The sequence below is a fragment of the Pelodiscus sinensis genome, chromosome 18, assembly GCF_052426305.1.
Source record: "Pelodiscus sinensis isolate ZL-2025 chromosome 18, ASM5242630v1, whole genome shotgun sequence".
NCBI lineage: Eukaryota > Metazoa > Chordata > Testudines > Trionychidae > Pelodiscus > Pelodiscus sinensis.
The window spans coordinates 9247486-9271836 of NC_143069.1; the positions used below are offsets into that span (position 1 = coordinate 9247486).

General features: G+C 42.2%; 1 protein-coding gene across 1 annotated transcript in view; it reads right to left on the reverse strand.

Moving 5' to 3' along the window:
* The window catches only part of LOC102450868 (butyrophilin subfamily 2 member A2-like), a 55551-nt gene that overhangs the window by 25399 nt on the left and 5801 nt on the right, over positions 1–24351 (reverse strand). The window contains exons 2-9 of the mRNA XM_089769976.1: positions 19216–19314; positions 12400–12420; positions 11332–11436; positions 11111–11182; positions 10560–10586; positions 8912–8935; positions 5830–5865; positions 1747–1845 (exon numbers count right to left, since the gene is read on the reverse strand). Coding sequence (XP_089626102.1) covers positions 1747–1845; positions 5830–5865; positions 8912–8935; positions 10560–10586; positions 11111–11182; positions 11332–11436; positions 12400–12420; positions 19216–19273 — 442 coding nt within the window. The 5' untranslated portion in view covers positions 19274–19314. The remainder of the gene's footprint in view (positions 1–1746; positions 1846–5829; positions 5866–8911; positions 8936–10559; positions 10587–11110; positions 11183–11331; positions 11437–12399; positions 12421–19215; positions 19315–24351) is intronic.

A 24351-nucleotide genomic window follows, 5' to 3' on the forward strand; every position in this document is an offset into this window, starting at 1 on the left:
AAATGGTGGGAAATGTAAGTGTACAATGTTAAAGAAACCATGGTTTGTAGCTCCATGGTTTGATCTAACTTACATTTCATACAGGCATTTTCATATCACAGCCTCCCATGGGACAACTCTCAGAGCAGAATTGTTTTTGTTGTTGTTGTTGTGTGTGTGAGTTACAACAGTACCTGAAGGAAATTAAAGTGTGGAGTGTGGTGCAGGGGGCTGAAGTTAGAGGGTTGGGAGCACAGAGGAGTGGGGATGATTCAAAACAAGTGCCTTGGATTGTGGAGGTGCAGAAGCGAGTGTATGAGGCTGAGGAGGGGCTCAGGGCAGACAACTGGGATTGGGGCAGTGTGTGTGTGTGGAGGGGGACTCAGAGCAGGGGAATGGTAGTGTAGGGGCTTCAGGAATCAGGACTGAAGTGAGGAGGGGCTTAAGGCTGTGGGCTTTATGTGTGTGAACACACTTGTGTGTAGGGATGTGTGGGGGGAGGATGGAAGAGACAACCCTCCCACCACCCAAGATTTATACAAGGGCTGCTTGCTCTTCCCCTTCTGTTTGTCTGTGCAAAAACTCTTCCTAAATGGCAACAGCTGGGATCACCACATTTCTGTGTATGGCTCCAGAGTTTTGAGTGAGAGGTCAAGTGAGCTACTGGCAGTAAGGGTGTCAATGGCACCTCTTTTGGTGTCATTTTACAAACACACTGATCTGGAGGGCAGGGCCTAGCTTGACTATCTTGCTCAAGATTACGTGTGAGTGAGGCACCTGGCTTTCAGGATTGAGGTGGTTTTGAATATGCCCAGTAGCAGAAATGTAGGCAAAATAGGGACTTTACGAATGAAAGTGCAACTGCTAAGGGACTTCAGACCATTACATTACATTATAGGTCAGGCAGCAGCAGAGTAGATGCATGAGAATCTGAATTTTGGATGCAGGCATCTAACGTGCTGCTGTGATGGGGTAGACTAAGCCCTGATACCCCCTACTGGAGGCGGGAGGCCTTGCCACCCTCTACCCCTTCTGCCCCAATAAGAGGAGCAGAAGAAATGTCCTCCACGCAGGATAGAGTGGCTGTTTCTGCGGCAGCTTTGCAGTTCCTCACTGGAGCTAGACCCAGCCAGACATAGGCTCTGACTGGGAGGACAGCAGCACATTGGCCACCTCTGAGCATGAGCTAAACTTTACACCTGATTAAGCTCCAGTTCCAGGGACTGAAGATTAGCCACAACTGGCTTCAAAAGTCAATCTCTCTCTCTCTTTATATATATATATATATATTCTCTTTCCAGTGCCTTTACCCAAATGATGGAGCCAAACACCCACAAATACATTGAGGGCTGAGTCAAAAACTGGTTCCAATTTTGGAGCCTCTGTTTAGTAAAACTTGGCTGCCTCCCCAGCAAGTTTTCCCCTTACTACTAATTTAAGTAAAGATTGGGGAAGTGTTTAAATTCAGCATCATCGCCACAGACCATTGAACATCCTGCAATAAATAGAAAATTAATTTTAAATGATAGCCAATAAAACAGATACAAGGTCTAAAAGCACAGAACTAACAATTCCCTGTCATCACTTGTACTTTTATAATCACTACTCCTAAAATGAAACAGAAAACTAAAATTAAAGAAAGAAAGGAAGAATACACACTTTGTTCACCTAGGAATATCCTCCTTGTCATATACATTTTACAGAGAATTTGGCTTTATAGTATAATTATGAAAACAGATTGGAAATGTAGAAGGAAAATTTTCTTACCTAGAGAGAAAAAACAAAATATCATGATCCCGATAAGAAGGAGTAAATCCGTGCATATGAGTATGTTTTCAAAGGTAAATTTAGCCTTAAGTGGAGTTTCTGTAGAACAAAAGAAAAGTTTATTAGTTGATTAATTACTGAAAATATCTAATGCATATATTTGTACTGATCTGGAAGGATTCAGGAAAAAATTAAAAAACAACAAATAGTATAGTAGCACCTTAAAGACTAACAAAATATGTAAATGGTATCATGAGCTTTTGTGGGCACAACCCACTTCTTCAGATGATGGAATGGATGAGGTATCTGTCCATTTTAAAGACAGAAAAGGATTCTAGGTTGTTTGGGATCATTTGCCTTCTTGTACCAAAAAATTGTAATTACAATGATTGGATATATGAGATGGAGAAAATGAATACAGAGAGTGATGCCCAGCATGACTTTGGCCTGACCCCCTCCACACACACAATCCCTGGTTACTATTGGGATAGCTGGACGCCCGCATGGGGATGCAAAGACCCAGGAGCCAAGAGGGCCCAAGATATCATTCGGCCTAGAGGCCACAGCAGACTTGGGACCAGGTGCAGGGGAGGCTGGAGGCAGGGGGGAAGAGCCAGGGCCAAGGGCAGCATGGCCTCAGACCCTCCTTTCCAGGGGAGGGCTGGTGAAGAACCTCAGCTGAGCCCCTCCTAGTGCCTGGGGAATGTTGGGACTAGATAGGCTTTTTCCTGACTCTTCCTAGCAGCCAGGGGAAACATCAGGCCTGGCATGGCCTCAAACTACCCCCTCTAGGTGGTTGGAGGGGAGGCAAGAGCCTAACTTGTCCTGGGGTTGGAGCAGCCTCAAGGCTGGGCTTCAGAGACTCCCTTGCTGCAGAGAATATGGGGCAGAAGGATCTGGGGCCAAGTGTCCTCTTGTCCCTGGCCAAGAGAGCAGTTGGTGAGCATAGTGAGCAGGGGACACAGCCCTCTAGTTATGATATTCATCAAACAATAACAGACATTGTGGTGAGACTGAAAAAGGAAAACACAGATTGCAGACTTACCATTCCTCTTCTCTGAGGTCTCTAAGGGTATGTCTACACTACCCCCCTAGTTCGAACTTGGGAGGCTAATGTAGGCATTCAAAGTTGCAAATGAAGCCCTGGATTTAAATATCTTTGGGTGTGTCCACACTACCACCCTAGTTCGAACTAGGGTGGTAATGTAGTCAACCGGAGTTGCAAATGAAGCCCGGGATTTGAATTTCCCGGGCTTCATTTGCGTGTTGCCGGGCGCCGCCATTTTAAAATATCCGCTAGTTTGGACTCCGTGCCCCGCGCCTACACATGGCACGAACTAGATAGTTCAGACTAGGCTTCCTATTCTGAACTACCATTACTCCTAGTTCGGAATAGGAAGCCTAGTCCGAACTACCTAGTTCATGCTCCGTGTAGCCGCAGGGTACGGAGTCTGAACTAGCGGACATTTAAAAATGGCGGCGCCCGGCAACATGCAAATGAAGCCCGGGAAATTCAAATCCCGGGCTTCATTTGCAACTCCGGTTGACTACATTACCCTTCCTGTAGACATACCCTTCCTGTCTGGGAGCCATTTTTAAATCCCCCTAGTCCAAACTAACCGCCCACAGCTACACGCGGCAGTCAAACGTTAACTTGAACTAAGTCCTTAGTTCTAGTTAACTGTTACACCTTGTGTAGTTAGTTTGGACTAGGGGGATTTAAAAATGGTGCCCGGACGGGATGATGCAAATAAACCCCGGGATATTGAAATCCCGGGATTCATTTGCAACTTCAAATGCCTACATTAACCTCCCTAGTTCAAACTAGGGGGCTAGTGTAGACATACTCTAAGGGAAATAAATAAACATGTTTTATAGGTGGTTTCCTCAAAACTGAACTGGTTTATGAGCACTGTGGGTTGGAAATAGATAAAAAAGGAGAGAATGTGCCCACATTTTAGCAATAAAATCATTTGCATGTGACAAAAAGAAATTTTCCATTTCCTTATAAGAATCCATTATATCTGTTTCCTGTGTAGAAAGGTGAATTTTTTGGTGTTCCTTATCTAACCAGGTTCTTTTTTTTTCTGTGATTGGGCAAATGATGGGATATGTAAGTGTAAAATGTTAAAGGAACCATGGTTGGCAGCCCCAAGGTTTGATCTAACTTATATTTCATACAGGGATTTTCATATCACAACCTCCCATGGGATGACCCTCAGAGCACAGTTGTTTTTGTTGTTGTTGGGGTGTGTGGGGGGGCACAGAGGGGGAGATGAGAACCATGGTTCCTTGATCTTGATGGTACTGGGTCCTCTCGTGATGTCAAGGGACTGGACTTGATGACTTCTCAAGGTCCCTTCCAGTTCTAGTATTCTATGATTCTATCTACTAGAAGACTTACCCACATAGCATGAGTTCAAGGCAGTGGTCCTAGTAGCATGAAATATGCAGGAGTCATAGTAAGGTCTTGGGAATGTGGGGCAGTGTAGAGCAGGAGGTTAGGACTATGGGAGGTACAGGAGTTGGGTTGAGATGTTGAGGAGAGGCTCAGAGAAGAGCTACCCTCTTGATGGTGCAGCTGCCCGCAGTGGTCATGCTGCAATATAACTCTCCCCGTGCTCACTGTCCCCAGTGGTCATTCTCAATGCCCCCCTTCCTTCCCATGTTATGGAAACCAGTGCAATTCCAGGAACTTCCCATTTTCCTGGCACAACCAAGCCTTGGCCTTGCTTCAAGTTAAGAGGATAAGAGGAAGCTGCCTAGCAAATTTGGAGATTTTAGCTCTTTTCATTTAGGAAAACTTCTTAAGCAAACAGATTCAGAGGCAGACAGACAGTGACACATTTCTAAAATATATTTATATATTTCTGTTTCCAGTGCCTTGACCCAAATGATGGAGCCAAATACATTGTGGTCTGAGTCAAAAACTGATTCAAGTTTTGGAGCCTCTGTTTAGTAAAACTTAGCAGCCTCCCCAACAAGTTTCCCTCTTATTGTTAATTTAAGTAAAGATTGGGGAAGTGTTTAAATTTAGCATTATAGCCACAGGCCATTGCACATCCTACAATAAATAGAAAATTAATTTTAAATGATAGCCTATAAAACATACAAAGTCTAAAAACGCTTCCCCTAACACCATTTGTACTTTTATAATCACTGCCCCTAAAATGATACACAGGGAAAGATTGGAAGTTCATGTCATTTACAAGTTTAATTCTTATGAGAATGAAATGAGCAGAGACATCAACTGGCTTGCATACTATCTTCCACATCCTAATATCTTAACCAAACCACCAAGCAATGGAGGTGCTAATTGTTATTACCAGGCTCTTGTAACTACTTGAAAGATGTGCCCACGGTCTCCTTTTTTTTCCTTCTCTTTTCTTCCTCCTCCCCCATCTTCCCTTATTTATTCTTGGATCTGAACTTCTAATATTCCAGTCGTCTGAAGAAGTGTGTTATGCCCATGTATATATGTGGCCCATTCCTCTAGAGACAGTGGTAAACAGTAACAAGCTGATTACCACAGTATCATGAAAGCTCACGATACTATCTATGGGTAAGTCTACACTAGCCCCCTAGTTTGAATAAGGGAGGCGAATGTAGGCATTGAAAGTTGCAAATGAAGCCTGGGATTTAAATATCCTGGGCTTTATTTGCATCTTCCCGTCCGGGCACCATTTTAAATCCCCCTAGTCCGAACGAACTGCTACACCTTAGTTCGAGTTAACTGTTACACCTCATGGAATGTAGCATCAAATCTGCTAAACCTGCACTCCCTTTTTCCAGGAGTGTCAGCTCTGAATTCTCTACCATCTGCAGAATCTCTACTAGCTCCTATTTTCCCACTATGTTTGTTTAATCATTCAATATTCATTTGCCATGAGGAGCTACACTCTGGACTGCCTCTGGTGCAAACTGTATACAAGAGGGGAAGATAGAGGGGGAATCTATAATACCTTTCCTTTGCTTATTAGCTGAATTTGCAGACTTTGAGGTACTCTGTAGGGATTAAGAGATCAGAGTCCTGCCCTGTGTGTTTACAAATACAGATACCTGATATAAGACACTTGCACTTACCTTGACTAGGCTTGCTGTCATCTGTGGGTACTGGCACTAAATAAAATAGCAATACATAATTTTAATTGATATTACTTAACAATAATCATGACCTGAGTTCCCAGATGATTTATTAATATGACAGAAATCTCATTTTTCTGTGAAGTTTCCTTAGAAAAAATGAGTATTTAAAAACAATATTGTATTTTACCATGGAATGCATATATGGCATTTTTCAGACAAATAAATATGCCACATTTCTACCATGGGGAAGTGTTTGCTCATAATGACACTGAAACTAAAAACTAAATGATGCCCATAACTACACTACCACATTGCCGAAGAATGAGATTTGAGGCCAGGCTTTTCAGCAGGAGCTGTAGCCGGAAATCATTCAGAACAGCACATTATTCTGCTGTTCCATGGACCAGCCACTAAAGTAGGACAAAGAGCCATGCGCAGCACTAGTTGGGGCTACCAGACCAACCTGGGTAGATCCATGGAGAGACAATGTTACATGTAACTCAGTTAGCACTCTATCCCCCTTTAGTGGCTGAGCTACATAAAAAGGTTAATGATAGATCTGGGTGAGTAGTGGATTTCTCAGTCTGGAGATTGAATGAAAATACCCAAAAAACCTACTTCAATTCAAAACAAAAACAACCTTAAAAATGTCAATTCAAATGCACCAAAAAGCTTCAGTTGGCACAAAATAATTTCTTACATTTTTCTTTTTGATTCAACCATTTATGATGTTTTTGCCTCAAGCAATTGAGAAAAAAATGTATCGTGACTGTTGATGACCATGTTAAGCACAAGAGTTTCAGAGACAGTGATTGGCAGTGGCACAATTTATCTGAGGCTCTGGATCATTTCCATCTTATGGTCTGAGAGACAACCCCTCTCCTCATTTCCATTTGTGTCATTCTAATTTACCAGTGTCAGGGGGCTGCTCACTAGTAAGTCCTCAGAGCCAGAAATCAACTCAAGTTTATGTTTGACTTGTTTTAGAACAAATCTGTTTATTTTAAGAATGTCTTGGCCATAAAGTTTTTGTCTTGGGTAGATTTCATTTTTAAGCTATTGGAGACAAGTAAGGCAAGATAAAATGTTACTCTTTTGGTAAATGAAGAAACTTGCTTTCTTCTAGTGTAAGACTAGGTATGAAAGAATAAAATCTAGTAGTTCTATAAAATGTAAGGACATACATACTAGAAACAAAAAGTTCAATTCAGTAATGTCACAGTGTACTTTGTTTAATAAATCAAATAGTTTTAATGCAACACTTGTTTATATGTGTATCTAGCATTTAAGAATAAGAATAAGAATAAGAATAAGAACAGGGCTGCACCACACACTCACTACGCTTGCCTATCCCTCCCCCCTCTCCAGGAGTAGGCCGTCCCAGCTCTCCTTCCAGCCACCGGGGAGAGCCAGACCGAGGCATGGCAGCCCTGGCCATCCCAGCCACCAGGCCAAGGCCTTTCCAGCCCTGGCTCTTCTGCCACAGCTTTCAGAGGGTGGGTGGCGGAGCAAGGCCGGACCAGCCTCAGCTCTGCCCTGGCAGTCGTTGGGCAGGGCAGAGGCCAGGACAGCCCCAACTCTACCCCTCTCCCACCTCCAACTATGCCAACCCTAGCTTTCCTCCTTCCACGCCACAGCCACTGGAAAGGGCTGAGTCCATGCCAGCCCTGGTGCTGCCCCCTTATCTCACAGCCTCAGAAGCTATATTTAGATGCAAGTTAGAGTGTTTAATGGTTACAAATCAATGAGAATAAACTTTCCTTTAGGAAAACAGCTACAAAGTACAAATAGAAAACAGCATTAAAAGGGATTATTCACATGAAGATGTATTGGTTGAAATCATGATTTAAAAAAGGAATTAAAATCACTTTGATTAAAATCAATGCATCCCAAGAAGCCCGCCATTTTTATTTTCTTTTTCTTCCTCAAACAATGTCACGTATTTAGAACAGTGGATCCAAAGTGGGATCCCTAAATCTCTATAGTGGGCGGGGGAGTAGGTCTAACATCAGTTATGTGGTAGTTTGCCCCTTAAGGAGTCCTACACTGTGTCCAGAACTAGGGTCACCCTTACGATGCATGCATGAGAAAAGGAAAGTTACGGTGTATGAAGGACTTCATTTTGAACACAAAATAAAAGACCTGACATGGAAGTAAAATGCCACAATATGTGTCTGGCACATTCTGGACCAGTGTTCCCTCTAATTTTTTCCACTCCCAGGAGGAACAGATTTTCATTGTGTACTAATGCAGAACTGATGTGAGATATGGAGGGAGTGTTTGACACATCACCTTCACATTGCTGGCCATAACAAAATTCATCCCAGGATGCTATTTTGTTTTCAAATGAAGTCCTCCATACACTGTGACCTCTCTTTTTACATGCACGAAGATCATGCTGCTGGGGGCATTCCCTTGCTGATAAGTGTATTCTGGTGCTAGCTGTACATGCCTATTCAGGATTACACCATGCAATTACTGCTGACGTGAAAATAAGGCTGATGTGATAACTTGTAATAACTGGAAGCTGTTTAATTTTGGTTCCTTTATGATTCTTATGGTAATTACAAAAACATGTATTTGAAAATAATAAATTAGCCCATCATCATCATCATCACCACATTCGACTTATGTATAAAAATAAAAGTGGTCCAGGAAATTTAGCAAGATGCAAAGGTTTCATTGGAAGAAATTGGGTTGGGGGCAATTTTCTTTCAAGGATTCTGATGGCCTCTGACTAAAGGCATCTAAAGAGACACAGCACTTTCCCAGTAATACTTTCCTACGTAAGAAATCCTGGTAGATTTCCAAGGGGCATTATGCAATTGTTACTGTGTGGGTTGGTGGAGTGTGTCACCATGATCCATCACACAATACATTTAAGAAGATGTGTCTCATACATTGACACCCCCATTTTACACCAATGAAAAGCAAAACATTTTAAATTTGTTTTGAAGAAATCTAGGGACAATGTAATAGACTTAGACTCTACATATTATTATGTGAAAGAAAGAAGACTCTCATCATTTTACACAATGACTTTAAATGATGAAGTGATGGAATATGATCTCATATCTACCTTCTTCTGCAAAGATGAGGTTTCCTTTAAAAGAAAGCAAAGCAACGTAGAGAAGGTTAGAATATTTAACAGCAGTAGCACATGCACACTGACAATCAATATAACATAATTACTGCAGCTCATTCATATTGCCTCAGAAAAATCCCTCTGCTATTATATGCTGTGGACATATAGGGCAGATCATCAGCTGGTATTATTTGGGGTGACATAGAAATGTGGGGCTGAAATGTACTGTTAGAGATCAGCAAGTCAAATCCCCTGTGACAAGTCAGGATCAAGTGAACCTAAACCATCACTGACAGCTGTTAGTCCAAACTATTCTTAAAAACCTTCAATGACAGGAACAACTTGTGAAACCTCCTTTGGAAGCCTGTTACAGAGCTTAACTATTGTCATTATAAAGTTTTTCTTAATATCTAACCTAAAAAGCTTTCATGGGCAAAGACCCACTTCGTTAGATGCATTTACTTGAAACGCCAGAGGCAGCTATAAATATATAGGCATAAGAAAAGAGTACCAGTCAAGAGTAAGGCTGGAGATAACAAGGTAAATTCAGTCAGGGAGTATGAGGATCATTTCTAGTAGCTGATTTGGAGGTGTGAACACCAAGAGATGAGAAACTGCTTTTGTAGTTGGCTAGTCTTTCACAATCTTTCTTTAATCACAAAATGATGGTGTCAAATTTGCAGATGAACTATAGCTCAGCAATTTCTCTTTGAAGTCTGTTCTTAAAGTTTTTTTGTTGCAGGATGGCTACCTTTAAATCTGCTACTGTGTGTCAGGGAGATTTAAGTGTCCTTCTACAGGTTTTTGTATATCGCCATTCCTGATATCAGATTCGTGTCCATTTATAACTCAATTGGTTAGGTCCAATAATGGTATCAGCAGAGTGAATATGTGGACAAAGACGGCAACGGGATTTGTTGCAAGGGAAAGTTCCAGGGTTGATATTAGTGTGGTATGTCCTGTGGTTGTTGGTAAGAATCATCTTGAGGTTAGGTGGTTGTCTATAGGAGACTATGGGCTTGTCTGCCAGAGCCTCTCAGAGTTTAGTATCCTGTTCCAGTATAGGTTGTTGTTTATTGATAATGTGTTGGATGGGTTTAAGTTGGGGGCTGTAGGTGATGACAAGTGATGTTCTATGTTGGTTTTCTTGGGTCTGTCTTGAAGTAGATGGTTTCTGGGTATTCGTTTGGCTCTTTCAATTTGTTTTTTTATTTCTCCAGGTGGGTAGTTGAGGTTTATAAATGCTTGGTAGGGATGTAACAATGCTCTGGACTTTCCACTACATGATCTGATGAAGTGGGTCTTTGCCCACAAAAGCTTATGCTCTAATACATCTCTTAGTCTATAAGGTGCTACAGGACTCCTTGTCACTTTTGCAGATCCAGACTAACACAGCTACCCCTCTGATACTTGTTTCTTGAGTGTGTCTCTTTCTCCCTCTCTCTCTTTCTCTCTGCTGGGATAGTTCATGGGAGGGAGAGTGTAGTTTTAACTGACTGACTAATTCACTGGTTGCATATTCGTCTAGGAAATTAGTAGTAAAAATAAATATTTTGTCTGCAGGTCTCTGTGTGTGTGTATGTGTGTGAGTGAGTGTGTGTGTTTGTGTTTGAGTTATAATTGAAAAAACATAAATGCTTACTTTTTTCAGGATCTTCTTTTTTGTATTCTAAAATAAAATCAGAAATAATATATGAAATCACCAACAGAGGTGCCAGTATCAATTACTAATTAAATATAGCACTATGGCTATAGGTTACAATTCTAACATATACATAGCGAATGGTGAGTATTCATTAAACAGAATCTTAGCATTCCTCAGTGGTAATCACCTATCAAGGTGGAAAATCTACCCTATATTTTAAAGACAGTGTCACAAAGGGCTATGACTCTGGCTTCAAATGCCTTATCTCTAGGTCACTCAACTCCAAGTGCAACATACAACTTGGAGTGAGGAGAGTTAGACACCTAAAAATGACTACACAGAAGCCAGTATGCTGTGAAGGGACATGCCCTAACTAGCCAATAGGAAACACGGAGGATAAGGGAATGACTTACGTCTACTGAGAATTCTTAACCCTGTGATCTTAGGTTCAAATACTTTCTCTATCTGAGAGAACTGGGGCTTGATTTAAGCATGTTTACCCTACAAATTGACATTGATATTATTGTCAGGGTTAGAACATAACTTACTGTAGCCCTTTCCCAAAGCACAGGGAAATACCAACAAATATCTGCTGTAATTCCTCCTAGTCTTGGAGAGCCCTATTTGTGGAAAGATATTATTTTCATTAGCTTGGTATCTAAAGCTAGGAAAACTTGCAATACATGAGGGCTGAGTGAAAAATTGGAGTCTCTGTGTAGTAATTTGGCCTTATAAGCATGAAGAAAGTTTAGAAATGTAGAATTCTTACCTCGACATAAAAAACACAATAAAACAATCACAATAAGTAAGAGGATAACAACTACGCCTATGAGAATCTTGTTTTCGAGGGCTAATTTAGCCTCAAGTGGAGTTTCTGTAGAACAAAGGAAAAGTTTATTAGTTTATTAGTTACTGAACATGTCTAATGTGTATATTTGTTCTGATCCTGAAGTATCTAGGAAAAACTTACAAAACAAAAAATGGTGTAGTAGCACTTTAAAGACTAACAAAACATGGAGATGGTATCATGAGCTTTCGTGGGCACAGCCCACATCTTCAGATGACCAAATGGATGAAATATCTGTCCTTTTTTAAAAATACAGAAGGATTCTAGGTTGTTTAGAGTCATTTGTTATAAACTGTATCTTTTTCCTTTTTGTACCAAAAAATTGTAATTACAATTATTGGACAAATGAAACGGACAAAATGGATAGAGAGAGACAGGCCCAGCATGACTTTGGCCTGGTCCCTCCACCTCTGGTTGCTAGTGGTAGAGCTGGGTGGGTGCAAAAGCCCAGGGGAAACGGGCCAGGGAACGCAAGAGATGAGGAGGTCTTGAGGCCATGGCAGACTTGGGGCCAGGTGCAGAGGAGGCTCGAGGCGGGGGGGAAAGAGCCAGGGCGGCCTCAGACCCTCCCTGCCGGTGGAGGGCAGGCAAAGAATCTCAGCTGGGCTCCTCCCAGTGGCTGGGGGGAAGTCAGGCATGGTGAGGAAGTGGAAGAGTAAGGCCTGGTGTGGCCTCAGACCATCCCCTCTCAGGGAGGCAAGAGCCGAAGTTGTCCTGGGGCTGGGGCAGCTTTGGGGGTGGGCTCTCGCTGCACCCAGCAGCAGGGGGGAAAAGCCAGGTATGGGCCAGCCTCAGAGACTCCCTAGTAGCAAAGGCTGTGGGGTGGGAAGATCCAGGGCCAGGTGGCCTCAGGTCTGGGTGCTACCCGGCCAAGAAGGGAGTTGGCGAGCATAGTGGGCAGGGGGCACAGCTCCTTAGTTATGCTACTCATCAAATAATAATAAACGTTGTGGTGTGACTGAAAAAAGAATACACCAATTGCAGACTTACCAGTCCTGTTCTCCGAGGTCTCTAAGGGAAAAAAATAAAAAATGGTTTCCTGAAAACTGCACTGGTTTATGAGCAGTGGGAAATAGATAAAAAAGGAGAGAATGTACCCACATTTTAGCAATCAAATAATTTGCATTGTGACCAAATGATTTTTTCCTCTTCCTTGTAAGAATCATGACCTGAGTTCCTGGATGATTTATAAATGAGTCAGAAACCTCCCACAGGGATGCACATATGACACTTTTCAGACAAATAAAAATGCCACATTTCTACCATGGGGAGTGTTTGCTCATAATTACACCAAAACTAAAACAAAACTAAAAGGTACCCATAACCACACGACCATATGGGCCAAGAAAGAGATTTGAGGCTAGGCCTTTCAGCAGGAGCTATAGCAGGAAATCATTGAGAAAAGCAGATTATTCTGCTGTCAAATGGACCACTAAAGTAGGACAAAGTGCCATGCACAGTGCTAGCTGGGGCTACCACACCAGGCTGACTAAATCCATGGAGAGACAATGTTCCATGTAACTCAGTTGGCACTCTATCCCCCTTTGTGGCTGGGCTACATAAAGAGGTTTACAAATGGAGCTGGGTAAATTAATGGATTTTTCAGACTGGGGATTGAATGAAAATACACAGAAAAACTACTTCAGTTCAAAACAAAAACAATTTTATTTTTCTCACATGAAAAAGAAAAAAGCCATTAAATACTTGAAAATATCAATTCAAATGCAACAAAATGTTTCAGTTGACATACAAGATGATCTTACATATTTCTGTTTCATTCAACCATTTATGATGATTTGCCTCAAGCAATTGAGAAAAAAATCGTGACCATGTTAAACACTAGAGTTTCAGAGACAGGGATTGTCTGTGTCCCAATCGATCTGAAGCTCTGGATCATTTGTGTCTCGTTGTCTGAGAGGGTGTGTCTAGACTACCTAGTTTTGTCGACAAAAGTGGACTTTTGTCGACAAAACAATACCAGCGTCTACACTACTGCGGAGTTCTGTCGACATAACGTCGACAGAACTCCGCGGTTTTGTCGACGCTGGTATACCTCATTTTACGAGGCAAAACACCTTCTGTCGACAGAGTTCTGTCGACAGAAGGTGTTATTGCCTGTAACGTTGTGTCCAGACTACGGAGTTCTGTCGACAAAGCGGCTTGCTTTGTCGACAGAACTCCATGTGTCTGAACGCAAATTGTCGACGGAAGTTTTGTCGACAGTATCTGTCGACAAAACTTCCGTCGACAAAACGCGGTAGTCTAGACGTACCCAGAGACAGCCCCTCTCCTTCTTCCTATTTGTGGCAGATAGGATTAGCTTGAGCATTCTAATTGACCAGTGTCAGGGGAATGCTCACTAGTGAGTCCTCAGCTCCAGAAATCTACTCAAGTTTAGGTTTGGTTGGCTTTAGGATGCTACGGCCAACAAATCACTTTATTATAAAAATGTCTTGGCCATAAAGCATTTCCTCTTGGGTAGGTTTTATCTTTAAGCTAGTGGAGACAAGTAAGGCAAGATAAAATGTTACTCTTTTGTTAAATGAAGAAACTTGTTTTCTTCTAGTATAAGACTAGGTATGAAATAATAAAATATAGTAGTTCTAAAAGGTTTAAGGACATAATGACTAGAAACAAAAACTTCAGTTCACTAACTTCAGAGCGTGCATTGTTTAATGAATCAAATAGTTTCAATGCAAAACTAGTTTAGATATGTATCCAGCAAATAAGGAAGTTCTATAAGAATAAGAATAAGAATAAGAATAAGAATAAGAATAAGAATAAGAATAAGAATAAGAATAAGAATAAGAATAATGTGGAGGCAGGAAAAGGGAATAAGGGAATTTGTGTGCAGCCATCTTGGTCTTGTTAACAAGAGAGCAAGAGTCAGGCTAAGTCTGTGGCCTGACAACGTGAGATCTGTAATTAGACGCTGCCTTTGCCTCTCGCCTCCATACGGAGATAAGGATAGAATGCTGACTCTGGTAGGGACCTTGAGATAAGGAGCATCTTGGTGGAACTAAATAACTGTTAGCCATTGGTGTTTGTAATAGGAAGGAGACTAATTGTTATTGTTATTATATTTAATAGACAGTATATAAACTGCTTCATAATTGCTTGTATTCGAAGATCTGCCTCGGTGAGGGAGGGGACTCCCCCCCTGTCCGAACCAGTTTTTCCCTTGCTGCAGCTCGTAATAAAACTGCCTCTGGCTACTTGTTGCTTACAAACTGAGATGTGAGGACAATGTTTTCTTCCACAATTTGGTGCCGTGACTCGGATGGCAACGCCCGATTGAAGACAGTGATGGCGGCTGCAGACCATCCCCCTTCACCCCCATGGTGCCAAACGAGAGGTAAGAGACCTTTTGAAATCTCTACTGGGGTGTGGAGGAGGACTGCCTGTAGGGTCGTCTGCTTCTTGTGGGCTCACGCCATCCGAACTTCTTGAATCTGCAACAAGGTCAGACGCAAAACGGTTCCGGGGAGGTTGTTTTGTTATCCCCGAGTAGGCCTGAGTTTATGCAGTGCTAGGAACTGCTGTGGTATTGGTGGTGCCGCCCCGGGTATGGGAAGAAGGTTGTATTGCGTCCGGACATAAGGCACCTAGGTTTATGCAGTGCTAGGAACTGCTGTGGTTCTAGGGGGAACCGTGTTGTTTGCTGCCCCTGGGAAGAACAGTGTTGTTTGCCGCACCAAATATGGATGAGGTCCATAATGAGAGATTCATCTAAAAGTAGGAAAATTTCTGTGTGAAAAGCATGCTGAGTGTGAATGTAATGAGTAGAGTGTGAATGCCGCTGCCCAGGTCTCTGAAAAGTAAGCTGATTCCAGCCGCACCAGGGCTCTCCCACAAGGGAGTTCTGAACGAAAGGGGGGTCAGCCGAACCTCGAAACCGAGCAGATATGTGAAGGAGTGACGACTCCCCTTATTTCATGAGCTGCTGATAAGGTCTGACACTCTAGACCCAGCAGACCCCTTCAGTTTCCTATAAGCCACTGAACAGACGGGGAGTGGACAGGATGCTCCCCTGAATGACTAAAATAGATAGGGATCAGTCTAAGCATACCCCCCCAGACCACTGAAAGGCACCCCTGCATAAGAATAAGAATAAGAATAAGAATAAGAATAAGAATAAGAATAAGAATAAGGGGGCTGTATCACTCACTTGCTATGCACGCCAACCCCCCACTCTCTGAGAATAGGCCATCCCAGCCTCCTTCCAGCCACTGGCAAGGATCAGAGTGAAGCATGGCATCCCTGGCCCACCCAGCCACCAAGCCAAAGCCATTCCAGCCCTAGTTGTCATGCCACAGCCTCCAGAAGGTGTGGGGGTGGGAAAAGGCTGGACCAACTTCAGCTCTGCCCCAACAGTAGTTGGGCAGGGCCAAGGCTAGGACAGCCCCAACTCCACCTATCCGCCCCAGACATGCTAACCCTCGCACTCCTCCACCCCTGCCCCAGACACCGGGGAGGGCTTAGGCCATGCCAGTCCTGGTCCTACCCATTTGCCCCCGGTCTCAGAAGCTATCTTTAGATGCAAGTTAAAATATTTCATGGTTACAAATCAATGAGAATAAACTTTCCCTTAGGAAAACAACTAGAAAGTACAAATAAAAAACACCATTACATTTGAGTATTCAAATCAAGAGTTACTGGTTTAAATCATGATTTAAAACAGGAATTTAAATCCCTCTGATTAAAATCAATCCATCCCAGGAAGCCTGCCATTTCTCTTTTTTTCATTTTTTTTTGTTCTCAAACAATACCACATGTTTAGAAAAGTGGATTCAAAGTGGGATCCCCAGATCTCTAGAGTAGGAGGGGGTAACATCTAACATCAATTATGTAGCAATCTGCCCCTTAAAGTGTACTGCAGTGGAATGAGGAATGTAAATGAAGAAAATGTAAAGTGAAAATGAAGCAGAGATTTAAATGTCCAGCACTTCATTTGCATATTCATGTCCGATCGGTATTTCAAAAAGGAGGTTTTCGAAAGTGAAAGTACAGTCTAGACAGGGTTCTTTAAAAAAAAACCAAACAGACCCTTTTTCAAAAGAACCTGTACTCCTCATTTTTTCAGGCGTGGCTGTGGCATGAGGTACAAATGTCATGAATAGCACTGGAATGCAGTAGAAAGTAACCATGATTAATTTGTGCCAATAGCACAGGAACCGGATTAGATGACCTTTCAAGGACTCATTCTGTCCTAGGATTCTATGATTCTAGGCAACCTTATCATATCATCTGCAATATTCACATCATGTTTGTAGGAATGTTTCTCAAAATTCTGCTAAATATGAGACAGGTATGGAAATAAATCAGACAGGAAAAGAACAGGATGTTTTTTCCTCAATAGTCCATATCCAAGCTATTAAGATTCTCAGGAACTGATATACAGGCAGTCCCCGGGTTACGTGAATCCGACTTACGTCGGATCCCTACTTACGAACGGGGGGAACCCCGCACTAGCTGTGCCACCCCAGCAGACTGCCAAGACGCGCTGCGGCGGTCCTGCCGCCCGCGTCATCCGCGGCAAGAAAAGCTGCTCCGCGTCTTCCTGGTCTGCTGGGGGGGGGGGGCGCAGCTAGTGCCCTCCTTCCCCCAGCAGACCAGGCTTTTCTCGCTGCTGGTCAGTTTCAGCAGCGGCTGAATCAGGACGCCTCGGGTAGAGCAGCTGGGGGGCTGCCGGGTTGGTCCTGGAATCAGCTGCTGATCAGTTTCAGCAGCAGCTGACTTGGGGACACCTGGGGTAGAGCAGCTGGGGTGCTGCCAGGTTGGTCCCCACAGTGCCAAGGTGCGGCACTGCGGGACCAACCCAGCAGTACCCCAGCTGCTCTGCCCCTGGCATCCAGATTCAGCCGCTGTTGAAACTGACCAGCAGCGGCTGAATTGGACACGCATGGGGCAGAGCAGCTGGGGTGCTGCTGGGTTGGTCCCGCCGCACCAAGGTTCGGCGCTACCAGACCAACCCGGCAGCACTCCAGCTGCTCTGCCCCAGGCGTGTCCAATTCAGCCGCTGCTGGTCAGTTTCAACAGCGGCTGAATCTGGACGCCTGGGACAGAGCAGCTGGGGCGCTGCGGGGACCAACCTGGCAGCTCCCCAGCTGCTCTACCCCAGGTGTCCCCAAGTCAGCTGCTGCTGACACTGATCTGCCTCGGGCTTCCTGTAGTCAGCTGCTGGTCAGTTTCAGCAGCGACTGAATCAGGGACATCTGGGGTACAATATGTACCAGTTCCGACTTACATACAAATTCAACTTAAGAACAAACCTACAGTCCCTATCTTGTATGTAACCCGGGGACTGCCTGTACTCAGTCCCATCTTGGTGCATTTTTATCAGCTTCAAATGGTAGTATTAAAAATACTAATAGTAATAACAGCACAGCACCACAATAGCCTGGTTAGTGTTGTCAGTCTTTGCCATTGCAGATTCATGAGTCCAAATCCCCAAAGTCATGAGCCTAGCTTACAAATTTGGCCGATTTTTAAAAAATGAAATCCGGGTTCTCTTTGTTTCCCTTCTAGGTTCTGACCCTTTTAGGTGCTCTCGGGGCACATTTTCAGTATTTCCTCTGCAACCAGGCAGGCCAGAAATGTACAGAAAAAAGAAAAGATATCCCTTGCTCATAGGTGTAGTTTACTTACATCCCAATTACTTCAACAGCCCCCTTCCTTTGAGGAGTGTTATGTGTCTATGAGTGATTGTGGGATTCGATCAGAATTCTCCTGGATTTGAGAAAATCACCAACTACATGTATCATTATTATTTTAAGGGTTGACATAGTAGCCACATTCACAAAGTTTATCCTGCCTCTCTAGCAGTATTCCCCACTCTCTATAGTGCACAACTATAAAAAGGGAAATAAGAACAACCCAGGAAACTACAGACCCCTCAGTTTAATGGATCTCCAAGTCACAGTGTTGTTCAAGGCCAATTCCACAAACCAAATACACAGGGAAAGGTTGGAACAGCACTTCATTTACAAGTTTAATTCTTATAAGAATGGCATGAACAGTTACATCAGCTGGCTTCCACACCAGAGGTGATAACTGTTCTTATCACATTATTCTGCTGTTAAATGGACCAGCCACTAAAGTAAGACAAAGAGCCATGCACAGACCTAACTGGGGCTACCACACCAGGCTGGCTATGGTGTGGCTATGGCTATGACAATGTCTCTCCATGTATCGCTCTATTAATATGTATTTGTAGCCAAGTTTTCAGAAGAATTCAGTGCCCAACATAGCTTTTGAAAATCTACACCCACTTTTCCCCTGAGTAGGATCAGGCATGATGTCTAAGGCTGCCATTGTACTGCAGTCAGGGAGTGCAATAGCAGCATGTGTAACACTTAGCACCCTCTGCAGCAAGTTTTCCCCTCAATGCTAATTCAACTAAAGATTGGGGAAGTGTTTTAATTCAGCATTATGGCCACAGGCCATTGCACATCCTACAATAAATAGATAGTGGATTTTAAATGATAGCTAATAAAACAGATACAAAGTCTAAAAACACAGGACTAGCACTTCCCTATTATCACTTGTGCTTTTATAATCACTGCCCCTAAAATGATACAGAAAACTAAAAGAAAGAAAGAAAGAAAGAAAGAAAGAAAGAAAGAAAGAAAGAAAGAAAGAAAGAAAGAAAGAAAGAAAGAAAGAAAGAAAGAAAGAAAGAAAGAAAGAAAGAAAGACTTTGTTCATCTAGAAATATCCTCTTTGTCATATACATTTTACAGAGAATTTGGCCTTATATTATAATTATGAAAACAGATTAAAAATATAGAAGGAAGATTTTCTTACCTTGACTAGAACCATTTATGAAGAAAAGCCCAATGATAATAATGGCTAAACTACCCATGTCTATGGGAGTCTTGGTCTCATTTAGTCTCAAACTTTTTTCTGCAGATCAAGAAAAAAAAAGTTAGTTATTGAAAATGTCCGAGTCATAGGGAGTTATTTTGAAATAACAATTAGAGTGTCTACACTATGGCTATGTCTAGACTGCAGGCTTCTTTTGAAAGAGGCTCTTTCGAAAGCATCTTTCGAAAGAGCCTCTTTCGAAAGATCGCGTCTAGACTGCAGGCGGATCTTTCGAAAGAGAAATCCGCTTTTTCGAAAGAGAGCACCCAGCGAGTCTGGATGCTCTCTTTCGAAGACGGCCTCTTTACATTGAAGAACGCCTTCCTTCGAAAGAGGAACTTTCGAAGGAAGGCGTTCTTCCTCGTGAAACGAGATTTACCGCCATCGAAAGAAAAGCCGCGTTCTTTCGAAATAATTTCGAAAGAACGCGGCTTGAGTCTGGACGCAGGGGAAGTTTTTTCGGGAAAAGGTTACTTTTCCCGAAAAAACCCCTGAGTCTGGGCACGGCCTATGGGTGCATCTGCACTGTATTGTAACTCAAAATAGTTAATTTTTTAGACTATTTTAAAATAGCTTATTTCATCATATGGAGCATTGCATTTTGAAATAAAGCACTGTTCCAAAATGTCCCTTACCCCTTGTAGAATGATGTTTACAGGATTTTGGAATAGTGATCTCAATAATGGGCTTGCTGTGAAAACATGGGTTAGCTATTTCAGAATACTCCAGTATCCTGAAATACTATTGCAGTGTAGATGTATCCTACCCAGCCTGTTATTTTGAAATAACTCCTGCTTGTAAGGAGTAGCAGCACTATTTCAAAAGAGTTATTTCAGGAGTTATTATTTCTAAATAACTTATTTTGAAATAATCTTGTAGTATAGACGTAGCCTAAGAGACAAAATGATTTTAGGTTGGGGTCTTTTATTGTGTGTGTTTGTTTGAAGCACAATTAAAATTACTTGACAAATGTACTGGACAAAATGGATACACGTCAGGTTTTCAAAACAAATAAAACACACACAACATCATGATTCTTCAATAATTTATCAAAGAGTGTTAAAAAAATAGTTTTCACGACATGCAAAATCTTTAAGAATGTAAAAAGGAAAGATATAGTCTAAAATTTATCCAATGATTTGCTAATAGATCCAGACCACAAATTGACTCTAGATATGGCTTAAGTATAGATATTGCAGTTAAGGAATTTAGTTAAACCCTCTGCAAAATTCCCTCATTTTAGGTTCTCAAAAATGCATTTTTCTTCTTTGACTTTCCTTAAAGTTGTCTCAGTACCTAAAAGGACTGTTATCTGCTACTCGCTAATTATTCTTACCTTTTATTTAGATGATATTACTCAATCAATAATAAACAGACCTACCAGTGCTCTTGTCTCAAAGTTTTCTGAGGGGGGGGAAAAAGAAATAAAATGTTTTACATATGGTTTCCTGTGCATTGGTCTATGTGCATTATGGGTGAGAAATAGATAAAAAACCACCAATGAAGGAGAGACTGCTAACATTTTACTAATAAAATAATTTGCATTGTGACAAAATAAATATTTCCCCTTCTTTGCAGATATCATTTCTATGTTTCCTACATAGAAAGGGTGAGATTTTTTATGTTCTCTAGCTAATCACTTCTTTCCTTTTAAGTGTTCGGGCAAATTATGTAATAGGTAAGCACTCAGGGCAGAAGGAACATCTGTTTTTATAAAACATTAAGTTGTTGTACACACATGCTAACCAGCTCCCCAGAGATTATTGCCAAGTTACTGGGAGTTGTGGGCTGGTAGAATCTCATATGCTTTAGGCCCATATAAATTGAAGTGTGTGTGTGTGGGAGGGAAAGTTTGCAAGTGCTTTGGAGCATCGGGCCATAGTATAAAACGATCTGGACAAACTGCAGAAGTGGTCTGAAGTAAAGTGGTCTGTGCTGTCGCTGCCTCTTTAAAATGCTGCCTCCACCTGCATTTGAAAGGGGCAGCCCTGGAGCCTGGGGTCAGCTGGAGGTCCCCAGCTGATCCCAGGTTCTATGCAGCACTTCCCCGGAACCCAGGGTTAGCTGGGGAAATGTTGCACATAGCCCAGCTTAGCTGTGAGGTGGCTGCTCCTTAGAAATGCCACCTCTGCATGTTTGAAAGGGGCTGTGGAGCCCAAGGTCAGCAGCACTTCAAAGGGGCAGTGTAGCATTAACACCTGCAATTAACGCATTACAAAAATGTAATGTGTTAATCCTGGACTGTATTAATTGCAGGAATTAACACATTTCAACTGACAGCCCTATACAGAACTATTTGTTGGTTTTTTTAAGTTTCTCTAGGAAGGAGTACCGCAGAAAGGGATCTCTGCATCAGTGGACCAAAAGCTAAATATGAGTCAGTGTGATAATGTTTCCAAAAAAGTCAATATCACACTAGGATGCACTCACTGGAACATTGTAAGCAAGACGTGAAAAGTCCTTCTTTCAGTCTACTCTGTGTTGATTAGGACTGAAGTAGAGTATTCTTTGAATTTTGGGCACCAGATTTCAGGAAAGATGAAGACAAATAGAGAAGGTCCAGAGAAGAGCAACGAATTACAACTAAAGGTCTAGAGAGGGACCTGTGAGGGAAGACTGGGTTTGTTTAGTCTGGAAAAGAGAAGACCAAGAGGGGACAGTATAACAGTTTTTAGGTCTAAGTTGAACCTCTCTAGTCCAGCAACATCTGTAGTCTGGCATGAGTTTAGTTAGCCAGATGTGACCAAGTATCCCGTGTCCGCATAAAGTTTATTTACAGTCACCAGTTCTGGCTCCCAGTGATCTGCTCTGTTATTTTTCTCCAATTTACCCCTGTCTTCTAAGAGCACAGTAAGCAGAGGAATTGTTGATAATGCTGATAGATAATATTAACCTCCCATAGTTTGATTCAGCATAGGTCAGATCCTGAGGTGCTGAACTAGAGAGGTTTAACCTGGCTTTAAAATGTAAAAGGAAGAGGAATAAAAATTATTCTCCCTTGTCTCTGAGGATAGAACAAGAAGCAATGGGCTCAAAGTGCAGCAAGGAAGGTTTCAACTGGACATTAGGAAATGCTTCCTACATATCAGGGCATTTAAACCGTGGAATAAACTGCCTCGAGATGTTGTGGAATCTCCAACAATGATGATATTTAAAAGCAGGTTAGACAGACATGTCTCAGGGATGGTCTAGATGGTGCTTGGTCCTGCCATGAGGGCAGGAGACTGAATTAGGTGACTTCACAAAGTTCCATTCTGTTCTATGATTCTTTGATTTCAAAAGGACAAACTTTAAAAATGTTGGGAATTAGGAAACTGGATTGGACTGAAGAACTGAAGGATCTGGATGTGCAGGAGGCTTGGAATTACCTGAAGTCAAATATACAGAAACTATCTGAGGTCTGTATCTCATGCAGGGTGAAAAAAATGTAGAGAAGGTTTGCAGATAAAACTACGCCTCTTAAGTGGGTTTTTTACTGAAAGCAATAAGGGTATGTCTACACTACAAAGTTAATTCGAACTAACGGACGTTAGTTCAAATTAACTTTGATAGGCGCTACACTAGCGCTCCGCTAGTTCGAACTTAATTCGAACTAGCGGAGCGCTTAGTTCGAACTAGGTAAACCTCATTGTACGAGGACTAAGCCTAGTTCGAACTTACTAGTTCGAATTAAGGGGTGTGTAGCCCCTTTAAATCAAACTAGTGGGAGGCTAGCCCTTCCCAGCTTTCCACTCTGGCCAACACCAGGGAAACTCTATTGCCCTCGTGATCCAAGAACTACAGGTCTCAATTGTAAGCAAGGTATTGGAACACATTTTGAAAGAGAAAGTAGTTAGGGACATAGAGGAAAATGGTAATTGGGATACATTTAACATGGTTTTACTAAAAGTAGATAATGCGAGACCCACCTGATCTCTTTCTTTGAGAAGATAATTTGATTTTTCAGGCAAAGGAGACAGAGTAGATCTAATCTACCTGAATTTCAGTGAGGCATTTGATACAAATCCACATGAGATATTACGAGTTAAATTATGAGGGTTAATACAAGACTTGTAAGGTGGATAAAGAACTGCATAAAGGAAAGACTAAATTGGGTCATAATGAAAGGTGAGTTGTGAGGCTGAGGGAAGGTACTAGTGGAAATGGAAGCATCTACACATCAATTCCATTATTTCAAATAACATAAAATAATGGACAGCTTATTCCAACTTCTGTAAACCTCATTCCATGAGGAATAACTCCTATTCCAAAATAGCTATTTTGAAATAGCTGCAGTATGAACGCTCCACTGCTGATATTTCAAAATAACTCTTCACCAGGGCCATTCTAAGTAATTTCTCTCTAGTGTCTCCAGGGGCATTAAATCAAGGTAGAGCATCCACATTAAGGGAGCCTGCCTTTGACTAGTTTTAAGGTGTCCCTATAGTGTTTACATGCTATTTCAGAATATATCTTCCACAATAGCTTATTCCAAAATAAGCATGCAGTGTAGACAGACCCTCAGAGATCAACCTCGGGACCAATCTTTTTTCATTAAAGACCTTGGCACCAGCAGTGGGATTGTGTGAACAAATTTTCCAGTATCAGAGGGGTAGTTGTGTTAGTCTGTATCTGCAAAAGTGACGAGGAGTCCTGTGGCACCTTATAGAGTAGACTAACTAAATTTTGCAGATGACACAAAAGGAGGAGGTATTGCCAATATGGAGGAGAACCAGAATATCATATAAGATCCAGAGAACCTTGAAAACTGTAACAATAGGAATGGGATTAAATTTAACAGTGGAGAGTGCAAGGTACTAAGAAGACTTTTTTGCCAGAAGATGGAAATGTACCAGTTGGGAGCAACAGAGGAAAAGAGATACCTGGGTGTTTTGGTTGATCTCAGGGTGACTATGAATCACCATGGCAATGCAGCCAGGAAAAGTTCTAATAATGTCTAGCATGGAACTAATGAGGTATTTCCAGTGGAGATAAGGAAGTGTCATTATCACTGCACAAGGCACTGGTAAGGCCTCCTCTGGAATACTATGTACAATTCTGGTTTCCCATGTCTGACAAAGACAAGCTGAAACTGAA